Below are 14,127 nucleotides of genomic sequence, written 5' to 3'. Positions count from 1 at the left end.
CCATGTTTGGTTGTGTGTATAGTTCATCAGGACTAAAGGCGCAGTCCTACAGGGATGCAGACAACGCTAGCGAGCGAGCAGCACTGAACCGTCAGTAGGGCTGCTTAACACAGCTCCATCAAAGAGAGGACTTTGTGCTCGTACTCCCCCTCGTAGCTGGGCCCTCCCCCTGCTGACAGCCACTCCAGCCCTGCAGCAGTCTGCTGCTTCTTGTGGCTCAGCCCTCCGTCCAGGTCACATTTAGTCTCAACCCATCCAGGGTCACAATGTACCACCCTAATCAATGTTCAGCAAGACATGGTTGATCAATCCATCATCTGATGCCCCTCCTATGTGCTTCTGTTCAGAATACCCTGTCCCAGGGCTTCTTTCCTAGAGACCCCTGATCCATTCCTCCTTCAGAACACCAACCCTCAGGGCTGCCTCCTTGGCGTCTTGCCCCTTGACCCAGGATCATCACAGCAGCTCATTCCTCTCCTTTAGCCCTTCCATATCTTTGCTGCTCCTTGCCCTTTTGCCAGAGCTGCCTTCTCAGGAGGGGAATCCCCAAACCTACTCTCCCCCGAGGCCTCAACACCAGGATTCCTAACCCCCTAGTCTCCTCCCACCAACTGAGCTCTCTCAGCTCACTGGGGTCCAATCATTACCCGAGGCCACCTGATCTTCAGCTGAAGAGGATCAGTTGGGAGGGCAGATGATCCCCACAGGCAAGGCTGAGCCTGACTCCCCTACAAGGAACAGCCAGCCTGTGGCAAGTGCTTTGGTACTCATGACCTGATAGTATGAGGGGGAGTACACCCTACAGGGCAGTGTTTCAGTCATGACCCTGTGGCCAGCATAAGTCATGAGACATGGACGTTAGGGACAGTTTTCTTAAAACCCACACACACTCTGCCAACAGCAGATCTTAAGCACACCCAATACCTCTTAAGTGTTTCCTACATGGTGCAGGACATGCTGCATCTCTTCCCCATTTTTCAAGTTGTCCAAAGGTCAGACTGGCAGAGACCCTGGGTTTTTTTCCGCCTTCCTCTGCATCATGGGGCACAGGTCACTTGCTTGTTTGAGCTAGAGTCAATGGTGAATTCTTTGTAACTTAAAGTCTTTAAATCATGATATGAGCACTTCAGTAACTCAGCCAGTGGTTAGGGGTCTATTACAGGAGTGGGTGGGTGAGGTTCTGTGGTCTGCAATGCGCAGAAGGTCAGAGTAGATGGCCATGATGGTCCCTTCTGGCCATAAAGTCTGAGTTCAAGGTGTGTTGTCCTTCATTTTGAGGGTCACAGTCCCCCATTTCAGAGTCCAGAGGTTGAGATATATGAACACACCCGATTAGCCAACAGTCTTGGCTTACAATAGGAGTAATTGGAAATCCTAAAAATAGCGGCTATACACCGTTTGCATTCACTATAATACATGTAAGGCTATGGCCAATGCACAGACCTTATCTCCAGCCCCACACGCTTTGCCTCCCTCCTTACAGAGCTCCTTTCAAACCCAGCAGACCATTGTGCACATATCCCTCTGGAAGCTCCTCAGCAAATAAACCCTAGTGCGTTGGGTCTCTGCATTTCTGTTAGCAGCCTTCAATAGCTTGCAGGACCAAGGCCCATTAGCTGTACAGTCAGATCCTCATCTCACCACAAACTGCATACCAGCGCAGTGTGACAAAACTGGTTTTAAACCCACCTTTGCACTGCCCTGCTCTTGTTGCAGGCTCTGTGCACCGTCTATCCCCCCAGTGCTGGATTACAGCATCCTGGGGGCTACTCTAATTTACACTGGCGGCAACCAGCCCCAGGAGTCCTGTATTAGCAAGCAACATAGAAAACCTGAGACAGATTACGTATTCCTTATCTTTGTTAAATAAAAATTGATCAGTACCATCAAGATTTGCATACATAAGAAGAGTGAACACTCCTCTCTATTTCCCATATCCTTTGAGTATGTATATAACATAACATCTAATATAATAAATAATCATGGCAGTTCCTGTCATATAATATTTGGAGATATAAGCTGCACCGCATGTCAAAATATAATGGTATCTGATACAACACAATAAAAAGGAATGATCAAGACAATTGCCTTGAATATTTTAGACACAGACATATATTTGATAAGTGACTGAGAATTATTTTAATTAAGTCTTCTTTAGCCTTGAATGTGACATAGCTTTTCTAATTAGGGACTGAAATTTTGATTTAACATTTCTGTCATTACAGATTAGATGTTGCATGTTATCTCTTTATTTAAATGTCCACAATCTGAATGTATAAAGGAATTTGGAAAAGTCAGCCCCGGGGGAAAGTCCTTACAATGAGCCATTCACCTTCAGGTCAGGTTTTATAATAACTAACTGCCAAGATAAGTGAGCTGAGTGGAGAAAAATAAGATTAAGAAAGTGATGTTGAAAATGGAAATCTGAATAACCATCGGAATTATAAAAACTATCAAATATCAGCATAAGCAGGATGATTTTTAAATATCAAAACTGTGTGTCTAATACTTTCATATTCAGTCTTGAGCTCGTCCAAACCTGAGAGCATTGTAGCTGATATTGTAGAGCAGAATCATAGAATCACAGCTGGAAGGGACTGTGATGGGGCTTGTGGGGGGATTCGGTGGAGCAGGGAGGGCCTGGGTCCCCCCACCCGGCCGCCACCCTTCCCAGGGTGGTGGCCCACTCCCCTAACAGGCCACTAGGTCACGCAGCCCCACAGAAGGGGCAGTGATACTGACTCAGGTCACTAGGCCATGCAGCCCCAAGAGAGGGCGACCTTACTGACTCTGACCATTGGGCCACATAGCTCTGAGAGCGGCCCTGAGAGAGGGCAGCCCTACTGACTCTTCCAACTAGGCCATATTGCCTTGCTGAGCCAGGCGGCCACACTGACTCTGACCACTCTGACCAAACCGGGAAGCCATGTTGACTTAGGCCACTGGGTCCCACAGTTCTGTGGGAAGGGGCTGTTACCCTGACTCTGGCCTTTGGGCTACACAACCTTGAGAGAGCGAGAGCGGCCATAGTGATTTTATCATTAGTCCACATACCTCCAAAACAAGGGGTGATCCTAAGGACGTGACTGTGGGGAAGTAATTACCCCGCCCCGCCTCAAAAGGGGACAGGGCGCACTTGTCCCATGACAGGGACTTTAAGGGTTTATCAAGCCCAGCCCCCTGCACTGAGGCAAGACCAAGTTTCATTGTGAGCAAAAATGTACTGACATGAAATTTTGGTGCTCAGCTCAGTCAGGAATTGAAAAATAAGTTTTAGGGCAACGTGCTTAAACTTTATCAGTGAGTGGACAAAACCTTATTAGGAAGATCAGTGAGAGAGGCAATGGGATCCAGTGGACAGGCCTCTGAATTAGGACCTAGGAAACCTGGGTTCTCTTCCTGGCTCTGCCACTGAGCTCATGTGTAACCTTGGGCAAATTGTTTAATCTCTCTGAGCCTCTGTTTTCCCTTCCCTGCATCTGTCTTGCCTATTTAAACTGTAAGCTCTCCCAAGCAGGGGCTGTCTCTTACTGAGTCTGTGCAGCACCTAACACACTGAGGCCTCAATTTCAGTTGGGGGCTCTAGGTTCAACATAGAATCATAGATTAGGGTTGGAAGAGACCTCAGGAGGTCATTTAGTCCAACCTCCTGCTCAAAGCAGGACCAACCCCAACTAAATCATCCCCAGCCAGGGTTTTCTCAAGCCGGGCCTTAAAAACCTCTAAGGATGGAGATTCCACCACCTCCCTAGGTAACCCAGGAATATCAATGATGATCATACAGACTGTGGGCCATCTCTCCTCTCATTTGTCATCACATAACACCACTGTTTTACCAGAAATTGCTAAACATGGAAAAGAACGATTAGGAAATCACACAATATGTTTCTAGCTGTCCTCAATGTGACTTAGCAGCTGGAAACAAGCAGGAGGAGAAGCCCCATGTAATCAGCCAGCTCTCCTTGGGTCACCAGGAAATGCTGAGAATCATTGGTTCAGGGCTATCATCAAATTACTGACATGGGGCCCAGTGCTACAAAGATTAATTAGTATAGAGCTTACCATGAAGAGCAGTAGTGGCTTCTCAGAGTGAGTGGGCTGCTGTCCATCAGCTCTGCCGTCCCAGTGGGAAATCAAATTCTAAGAGCTGGTTAGATCTATACTACTTGGGATAAACATAAATAGCCTACAGAGTCCAATTCCGCTGCGCTGGACACGAACAATCCACATCACTTTTCCAGAAAGGCAAACAGTAACATGAGTAAAAGATGTAGCGCAGTGAATGGGAAGAGCTGGCATTAGGCAATGCCAGCACAGGGAACATCCATTTTAACACCGGTTCTCTGTCTTTGCATCTGTTTCTTAAGAAAAATGGACTGTTGTCATCACGTCTAGCATGCCAAAGGACAGGGGAAGTATGCTCAGGCAGTGAGCAACGATCTTCCCTTCCTCCTGGCACTTGATTTACTTTTACGTTCACGTCAGCCTTGTCTATAGGCCAATTTATAACTCTGTTGACCCCGCTACCCTCAGACTCATCGTTCACAGATTAGAGGGCTAAAAATCTTCAGAGATGATTCAGGCTATAAATTTGAAAGATCTTATTTCTCACCTTTCTGGTATTTCTGATGCCCATTTGGGAAAAAATGTGGTTTGGGGGATGAATGAAATAACGATGTATGGATTTCTGTCCTTTCCTGTTTTTGAGGTTACCTAAGCAATTTGGTCTGGTTTCCACAGGAGACAGAGACCTCTATTCCTTGAAAAGGTGGGTATTATGTCAGTGATAAATCCCCAAGGACAACCGTAAGACACAACTGAGAGTAAGTTGCCTTAAACCACTCACTAGCTATAGCTTTCTGCTATGACTCCGTCCTCTTGAGATGCACTACTCTGTTTCTACAATGGTTTTGCAACATTTCCCCATAACAATTGGTTAATCAGCCCTGGCCCATGTGATTATGTCCCACACCTATACAGCTAGTACCTTCTTCAGCCAGTCAGATTTCTGATTATGATAGCGGCTAACCAAAGCTCATTCAAGGCAATAGGAAGACTCTCTTTGACTTCAGTGGGCTTTAGATCAGGCCCATACAGAAACTGATCGCACTCTCAGGGCACACCTCTGTGAAACAGAAGGTGGGGAGTGGGTGCAGAGAAGCTCTCCCTTAGAGGGAGCGAACACAGTCCGGGATGTGTGAGGCCAAGAGAGGTACCTGTTACAATCACATGCTCTAGCTCCCTTTGTAGAGGTTACTATCCTTGCATTAAGAGAGCAAGCCTCCTTGTTTGCATGGGGCCTCAGACAAACTCCATATCCAGCCAACAAAGGCCCTGGTTCCATGCAATGGAAGGTCCCTCCATTGACTGCAGTGGGAGCTGGATCAGGCCCACTGAACACAAAGACCAAGACTATGACTAGGCCTTCTAGCCCTTTCCAGTGGGTTCTTCTTGTGCCCTACTCCCTCACTCCTGCTCCTGTGACCCTCACAGACCTAGTCACAATCTGGCCCACAATGTTAATTTTACAATTCAGGACTAAGGGACAACAACAGGTGTGGGGGTATGGATTACACAGCAATAGGTGGATGCCTATGACTCCTTAATAGTATAGCTCTCCCCAGACAAACTTTTAACAAAAGTTTCCTTGAAAAATAACCCAAATCCAGATCCTCAGGTTGAGATGTGACCTACTTCCTAGTAGGGAGAGAGAACAAGAGGTTTTGGTATTCATTTATTTTGATCATAACAGGAAACAAACTCACTAGAGTGAATAAACAACCAATAAAGAACCTGCCAGGCTGATAAAAGAAAAGCAACTCCATAACCAGCAAACAAAGGCACTGGTTGTTGGATCCCTTACTTAAATTAAGTGAGCATTCACTCACATTACTTCAACATTAGTTAACTCACAATGTTGTATCATCTGACTCCACCACCATGTTTCAACAGTAGAAGCATCTCACTAGATTCCCACTAGACCATTCACCTGAGTGAATGCTCACCGACTGCAGTAAGAGTTGAACAACCGGCCCCTCAGTCTATAAGCTGGGCTAGACTGAGAATTAGTTCACTCCCCCGAGCAAGGGCTGGTGCCTATGTTGCATCAACCTGGGGTAGCTCTAGGGACTGTATGCCTCAGAGACACCCATATAAACAACAACAATTCTTCCCTCCCTTTCTTCTTGCTCCAGAAGGCAGTGGCCACTTACAGCAGTAAATGATGACACCCCCTCCTAGATCAGCTATGCTAGCCAGTGAGTTGGGCAGGGAGAGCCAACACTCCCTCTAGTCCCTACTCCCCTGCTCCAGGGATGGACTAATTGAGACTGCAGCACCTGCTCATTCTTCTGCACCTGGATCTGAAGTCTGACAAACCTATATAGGGCTGTAAGGGAGGGATGGGGGAATCTGCTTACACCCCATTGTGTGATTGTAATGTGAGACCAGTCTGGCCCTGATGCCATGTTAAATAAGCAAGCTGTGTTCATGTGTGATATACAATCCTTGTCACCTTGTCATTTCTTTATCAAAACAGGATGCATTTCACAACTGCTGACTTGCTACTCTTCATTCTTACAGAGTTTAGCTGTTTTGTCCCAGCTTCATCACAGCATGACACAAACTTCTGCAGCATCTGTGCAGTGCACTCACCTCGACGAAGATGAAACATGGGATGATGGAATAACTTCGCTGGGTGTTGTTTCCTAAAGCCATTTCTCATCACACCTCTTGGGAAAGCACTGTCCAAAACTTTACCAGACTGAAAGACAGACAAATATGTACAGTAAGTTACATTGGACTGAAAGTTCTTCATTTAATTCAGCTTGGAGAATATCATAGCAAGCTCATGTAGCAAGCAGAGAAAAAGAGGAACAATATTAAGTGCTAGATTGTAGTTTTACAACCTGTCTAGTGTCTTGTTGCATAGCCCCTGGAGCAGCCTCAGAGGTGAGAGTGTGACTCAGACAGAGGTCACCAGGTTTAGGGTGGTGCAGATTACATCTCCCATTGAGCAAGAAGGAAGCAGAATCAAAATCTCAATCACAATTTGATTCCTTCTCTGCTTCTGGACCAGTGCAACCATGCACTGCTCCTTAACTCAGAGCAGATTGCAAGATCATAATCCAGCGCAGAAGTGATTGTACTGTCCACGTCATAAATGGTTTAAATCAATTGTGTTTTATGCTAAATAAATGATGAAATCATACTTTAAAATAAGACGGGTTTACAGTGACATGAAAGCCACTCTGTGGATGATCAAAAGATTTATCTGGGCAAATGTGTCCAATTTAACATGCCAGGACAGCTTACGTAGGCAAAACTATTGACTTCAGTGGGAATAAGTACCACACAATTGGTAGTGAAGGATTGGGCCCTTCCTGTAAAGTACTTTTGGCCCAACGTTAATTAGTAGTTTAAACCACAAAACCCCTTCCTGCTAAGCATTACTTTGAGATGCTGACTACTGTAATTTTAATTGAACATAACCTGGTAACAATCTGCACTGAGACGTTCAATCTCTTTGCTGTACACAATGTGTGGAGAACAGAACTCTAATGGGAGATTTAACTGGAGGTGTGCCAAGAGAGACTTAAAATTGCTTTAGAGATCAGCACTAGGCAGTGGTATAAACCAAAGGAAAAACCACAGTCGCCAGAAAGCTGCCCAGTACCCTACCACGCATACTCACACAGGACAATGCAAGGGAAATGAGAGGAATGGAAACTCCAACCTCATTAAGAAACAGCCAGGGTGCCATACGGCACAATCCCACTCTCAGCACTCTGAACCCTAAAGAAGCTCTTCCATTTGAATTCCCAGTTGCTGGGGCACTGTGGGTTTTGGCAAGGCATGTATGGGGGTAATGGCTGGTTAAAGTAGCATCAAATTTTGGCAAATTTTCATAGGATGATGCCACTTCACTTGCACAGAGACTTGCTCCACATGGCCTGTCTCCTTTGAGAGGGGGATGGAAAGGCACTAGGATGGGGAGTTGATATCATCATGGCTCCTAAGAACTCCTAACTAAAGAGGGATGAAATTTTTTGACTAAAACTTTTTCCAGCAAACAATGCAGATTCAGTAATGCTGAAAAAATTCATGCATTCACATCAATTCCACAAAACTGATTCAGTCAACTCCGCCCCCCCTTCAAAACATTTCAATTTTTCAAATCAAAATGTTTCCATTTTTCTATTTAATGTAACTTTGTTTTGCAATTTCTTTTAATTTTTTTAAAGTACAATAATGCCCAAAATCAAAATGAAACGTGTGATTTGACCCAAAACAATTTTATTTTTCAGTTTGTCAGAAAATTTCATCTTCAGTTTGAGCTGCAACAATTTTATTTTCTCGTTTTATATTTTGGAATTGCCAGCAAACAACAACAACAAAATCCATATTTCACCTAGCTCTGCTCCTAACTGGGCAGGCGTACATGAGTGATTTCTGTTCTAAATGGCTTTTGGGAGTGTTTAATGGGATGATAGGTTAAGGAAGAATTCTTACTGAATTACAAGAATTGTGCACATCATTACTACTGAAATCCTGTCAGCACCTTTCTAGCAATTACCATGTTTAAGGATGGCATTAATACTGTTCCCCTGGCCAGTGCAGCCAGAGCATAGTAATAACTGGATTTTGTCAATCCAGTGCCCTGTGACTTAACACCATGCCTTCGATTCCATAGGTATATTATGGAAAACAGTAAGGAGTTGGGTGTTTTAAACTGAAGTAGTGTGCTGTGAGACATTTAATTAGGTTCAGAAGAATCTGGATCACGGGTGTTAAGAAACTGAATAGATTATAGCAAGGAAGCTGAAGGTCCTTTGTAGCACCATTGCTCTGCCTAATTGAATGTTGCGGTCCTTGCAACTATGTCATAAATATGTAGAGTTTATGACTGTTCTTGCAAATTTACTGTTCACCATCAGTGAGTCTGTTACTACAATAATTTGCCTATGGAAAAGAAATGTATTTTATGGGCCAGATTATCTCCTGCATTCTGGCCATTTAATGTTGTCCTGGAAGCTCAAAGAGGCAAAAAAGCAGCCAATCTGAGAATTCCCTCCCTATGGGGGACCTCTCAGCTGGCACAGAGCTGGTATAGCCAGCCTTTTCGCCATTCCTCTATATTTGGCTCAGACGAAGGGGGCAGGACAGTGGTAGGGTGGGTTATGACTGGAATATGCTGCACTCGGTCTGTTCTCAGATGACACATGATTCCTTGGAGGCAATTGCCAGCTAGCATAGGCTGCTCCAGCCTATGCTGTGATCAGAGATGGCACAGATCAGCCCAGGGAATCAGGAAGCTAGAACTAGATATTGGCACAGAGAGAATTTGGGCCTATATCTGTGCATCTCTCTTCCTCCTGAGGAAAGCTTCTCTCTACAAACGATAGCGGATACCTTAATTAGCATCTAATGTCACCATCTCCATTTTTTATCGTCATTTTGTCCTGATTGTTAACTAGGAAAAGCTTGTTTAGATACTACTAGCTCTGACCTTTTAATCTGGGAGCATGAACACTGCAATGTGAGGTGACTTGGTCAGACCTACATGAAGGGAATATTAATATTACCCATCATGAGAGGTGCTTCTACTCTTTAAACAAGGTAGTGTAGTTGAATAATACAAAGGTTCTGAATTAATTAGCATTAGTTAGTTCTCATCTTGCCTAATTCCCCCCACATACATTTTCAGAAAGCCCTTCAACTGCAGTGTGGGAGGTTATTGTCTAGCATCTCCTGGGGAAACAGGCAGAGTCCTGGAATATATATATGAGCGAACTGAAAATTAACTAAACGGCAGTCAGAGAAAAGAGAACCATGAAGGCAAACACCTCAGGCTGAAAAGATTTTATTACCACAGGGATCTGTCATGGCCGGGGGGGGTGGGGGGGGGATTCTGTCCTGACCACCAACTCCACAGCTCCCATTGGCCAGGAACTGCGGCCAATGGGAGCTGCGGGTACGGTGCCTGCAGGCAGGGGCAGCATGCGGAGACCCCCTGGCCCCCCGACCTAGAAGCTGCTGCCAGAGGGATGTATTGGTCGCTTTCGGGATCCACCCAAGATAAGCGCTGCCCGGCCAGAGCCCTCACCCCCTCCTGCGCCCCAACCTCCTGCCCCAACCCAGAGCTCACATCCCACACCCAAACTCCCTCCCACAGCCCGCACCCCCTCCCACACCCAAACTCCCTCCCAAAGCACGCACCCCGCACCCCCCCCCCCCCGGCAACACAACCCCTGCCCCAGTGAGGGTGGCGGAGAGCGAACAATAGAGGGAGGTGGGATGGAGTGAGTGGGGGGCGGGGCCTCAGGGAAGGGGCGGGGTAAGGCTGAGTCGGGGAGTTTGTGGGGGGGGTCCCGAAAAATTTTAAATCAAAAGGGGGGTTCTCGGTTTGCTAAAGTTTGAGAACCGCTGCTTTAGTCTAATACAGGCATAGAGCCTGATCCTGCCTCTGGATCCAACACACGGGCATTGAAGTCAATGGGGCATAGGAGTCCACCTGCACAGAACCAGTGGCAGCCTAAGGGCTTATCTCCACATAGAAAGTGCATTGATTTAACGAAATCTGTTTGGGATCTAGTTAAATCAGTGCAATCTCTTGGTATGAACATTATGCAACTGGTTTAAGAGCAGTTTCGCTGAATTTGGCTTGTTAGACTTTGGCAAATACTGCAGTAGGTCAATAGAGGGTTAAATTATTTTACCTTGGTCAAAGATCTGTATAGTATTAAAATCTAGATACTTTATAAAGAAGGGATTCAAGGATACAAAGGTGGGATTTTCTACAGAATTAAGTGATAGTAATTAACTTTTTGTCCTGGCTGGAGAATAAAGAGAATTCTAGACACGGGCTTAAGAGTTAACACATGCAGGAAGCACCAGAAGAGAATCATGCATTCTAGAATCTGAGGAATACGATTGGTGATTGCAACTGGCATTATAGAGAGAAGACAGAAGGAAGAGCTAGAGTTTGGCATCTGGCTGGTCTGGACTAGATAACAGCAACACAAAGCCAGTCTACGTGTAAGTCCTGCTTACCCAAAGAAATTGACCTATCAATGAAAATACGTCTCAGCCAGGAATCTCCTGGGGCCAGCACTCAAATTATTGAACTGTTAATGTAAGCAGGACAAACCCACTGTCAGCACCACTGCGGACAATAATCTTGTGCCATCCACCAAGCCAACGGAACACAGTGATAGTGAAAATTGTCCTTCCTTCACTAGCAAATGTATCATTTCTGGGCTCTGATTAGAAGAGTAAAACAAATGATGAACAGGGAACAGCTAACAGCAAATAATGAAGAGCGAATACTATTGTTCACACATTCAAGGTGAAATTCACCATTATTTAAAGGGCCAACAAGAGAGACACTCTAAACACCAACCAAGACCCCAAATTATAAACATTCCCCCAAGCAAAGTTTTGACCCTGAAAGGGGAGAAGTGCCAGAGACTCCATGTAGTCCACTCAAGGACTTCACTATTGGCATGGATTTTACATGGCAGGTGTTCAGGCACGACAGAGATGGTCAGCCGTATAAATCATATTAGATTACATGTGCCTTGTATGTGCTCGTCATCACATGGGATGACTTTCACCACCGAAGAACAGCCATAGCAAATAAAAAGTTGTACAAACATGGCAGAAATGAAGAACCACGTGGAAGTCAAAGGACTGTTCCCAAGGGCTGTTTTGTTGTATTCACTCAACTCTGGTTTTTAAGTGTCATCATGGATGGCCAGGTTCATGTTGTGAGGTGCTTACATCCGTGCCAAATTGTTTAGCATGTCACTAACTCAGCGTTGCCTGGAGTGACAATTCTTAAAAAGCAGCGTGAAAATCAGAAAAATCACAGGGGTGAAACTGCCTTACCATCTAACTCATACAGCCGCTTGTCTTCTTTTGTGATTGAATTATCAGTGCACAGTAGAGGAGAGGGAGGCGGATTACAGGATTCATTAAGAAATACTTTAAAATATCAGGCACTCTTTGTAAATACCACCAACAAAATTTACCGTACACCACTAAAGGAGCTGATTCTACTTCTAACTTCCAATTAACTAAATAGCCAATTATTCCAGCTCTCCTTTCAACTCTTGAAATTTTAGAAATTAATCTAACTGAAAAGTCGTGCATGTTCTTGGGTGGAAAAGGGGGACTATTTTTGGCCTCCATCCAATCACCTGAAGATGTTTCATCTTAATTTAGATTGATTAATGGGGCTTGCAAGGTTCTTCTGAAACCAATGGGAAATGCAAGTACTCATTTCTTTACACACAGTCAGTTTAAAGCTCCATCTATTTTTGAATGTGTAACAGCCGTGTTAGTCTGTATTCGCAAAAAGAAAAGGAGTACTTGTGGCACCTTAGAGACTAGCCAATTTATTTGAGCATAAGCTTTCGTGAGCTACAGCTCACTTGCATCCGATGAAGTGAGCTGTAGCTCACGAAAGCTTATGCTCAAATAAATGAGTTAGTCTCTAAGGTGCCACAAGTCCTCCTTATCTATTTTTGAAGCCACTTGCAACAAAGGAATGGCAGGTGCGATCAGCAGTTAGGACGTAATTTGTAGGAGAAGGGGACTCTGGATTCCAGGAATAAAGGGCAAAATTGGTCTAATGAAATTATAGTAGTTAGAGTAATTTTAGGGACCGGTCCCGCAACAGACTGCACCCGTGCATAGTCAATTATATTGGGACATTCAGGTCTCACTGGCTTCCAGATCAAATTTGTTCAGTTTGCAAGTAAAGTGGTGGTTTTTCTTATTGGCATGCCTGCAGATTCATGCTGGAACTTGAATGTCAAGTGCATTCGGTCTGTCTTCTGGAACATGACCATTGTACGGATTCTACAAATTTTGCCCTCACTTACACCTGTACAATTCCACTATTTTTTGTAAGTTTTCAAAGGGCAACTGGAATCCTGAGCATTACAGGAACATTTTTAAAATGTATTAAACAAAGAATGAGAAGAAACAATGTTGCACCACCAAGAGTCGCTTTAAGGAGCCTCTGCATATGGTACTCCCACCTGCGTACAAATTTCCAGGCAAGCCAGAATTATGGGATTTTACTGAGTTTTCCTTCTATTCCAGTTGGACTGTTTCAGTCAGATGCAGCTCATGTTCACAGGACATCCTGCTGGACTGTGGCATGCAAAGCACAAGCGTTCATAGTACATCCAGCCCAGGCCATTTCCACAGCATGGATTTCTGTATGGGATCATTCTGTACTTCCGTTTGCACATGCACTGGGTTTCTCTCTCTCTTCCCCAGCATATGCCCCACCAGTAGTCAGCTCTGCACAGGTGAGGACACTTCGGAGAGCAATTGTTTATAGAGTTACACTGAGCCAGTCTCTTTCCCTGTTCCAGACACTTTGTGCTGCTTGGGTTCTGTGAAGTGCCCACAATCTAGCCCTACCTGGCCAGCAGAGAATTCCCTAGTGTAGAATAAAGCCAGAGTAGCTGGCTCCTACACCATCTGCTCCCCTCACCCTGGTATACGGAGGACGAGGCAAAGTACTCCTGCACACCCCCAATTCTCAGCTGGCTGGCATAAGTTAGAACCATGTCTGTAGGCTGTTCTGATTTATACTGGAGTCAGGGAAACTTGAGAATCAGGGAACTGTGATGGGCTTCCTGACTTCCCTCTGTACAGAGCAGATCTTGACACATGCCTCTCTCAGTCTGAAGGGGCCCAAGGGGATATGATTCTGAACAACTCCCGAGACAGATGTGGAGGTCTCTTTGCAATTTTTCTTTCATGGGTCTGGGAGCCCAGTGCTTTCAGGAGTGAGACTCTTCAGTGTGAAGATATAAAGATATGGAGGGTCATTTGGACATCAAGACAAGAGTCCAGGATCTGGGAATAATTTTAGAACTCCCTCCTCCACCGCAGAGAAAACAGTGGGGAGGCCAATCAATCAGATGAGATAGACATTGGCCATCAGTCAGGATATGACTACTACTTTGAAGGCTTTACATTCAAAATTGGACGGGCCTCCCCCTGTGATACATAATAGAGAGAGGGAAAGACTCTGAGGACAAAAAGCTTATTGATTTGAGCAGGCAGTCTGGAACAGAAGGAGCAAAACTGAGCAACCCATTGAGT

General features: G+C 45.1%; 1 protein-coding gene and 1 long non-coding RNA gene across 6 annotated transcripts in view; both read right to left on the bottom strand.

The window, feature by feature from the left end:
- Window positions 1–6,647, bottom strand: part of LOC125636627 (uncharacterized) — a 51,369-nt gene extending 44,722 nt beyond the window's left edge. Inside the window, exon 1 of the long non-coding RNA XR_007356663.2 lies at window positions 4,063–6,647. This is a non-coding gene — a long non-coding RNA (uncharacterized LOC125636627). The remainder of the gene's footprint in view (window positions 1–4,062) is intronic.
- Window positions 1–14,127, bottom strand: part of PLPPR1 (phospholipid phosphatase related 1) — a 180,060-nt gene that overhangs the window by 103,725 nt on the left and 62,208 nt on the right. For all 5 annotated transcript variants that reach the window (XM_048850054.2, XM_048850052.2, XM_048850051.2 and 2 more), the window contains one exon: window positions 6,655–6,763. In XM_048850054.2, coding sequence (XP_048706011.1) covers window positions 6,655–6,717 — 63 coding nt within the window. In that variant the 5' untranslated portion in view covers window positions 6,718–6,763. Of the gene's footprint in view, window positions 1–6,654; window positions 6,764–14,127 lie in introns of those variants that run through there.

Source organism: Caretta caretta, chromosome 5, assembly GCF_965140235.1.
Source record: "Caretta caretta isolate rCarCar2 chromosome 5, rCarCar1.hap1, whole genome shotgun sequence".
NCBI classification, from domain to species: domain Eukaryota; kingdom Metazoa; phylum Chordata; order Testudines; family Cheloniidae; genus Caretta; species Caretta caretta.
This window is presented reverse-complemented; position numbering and strand designations above follow the sequence as displayed.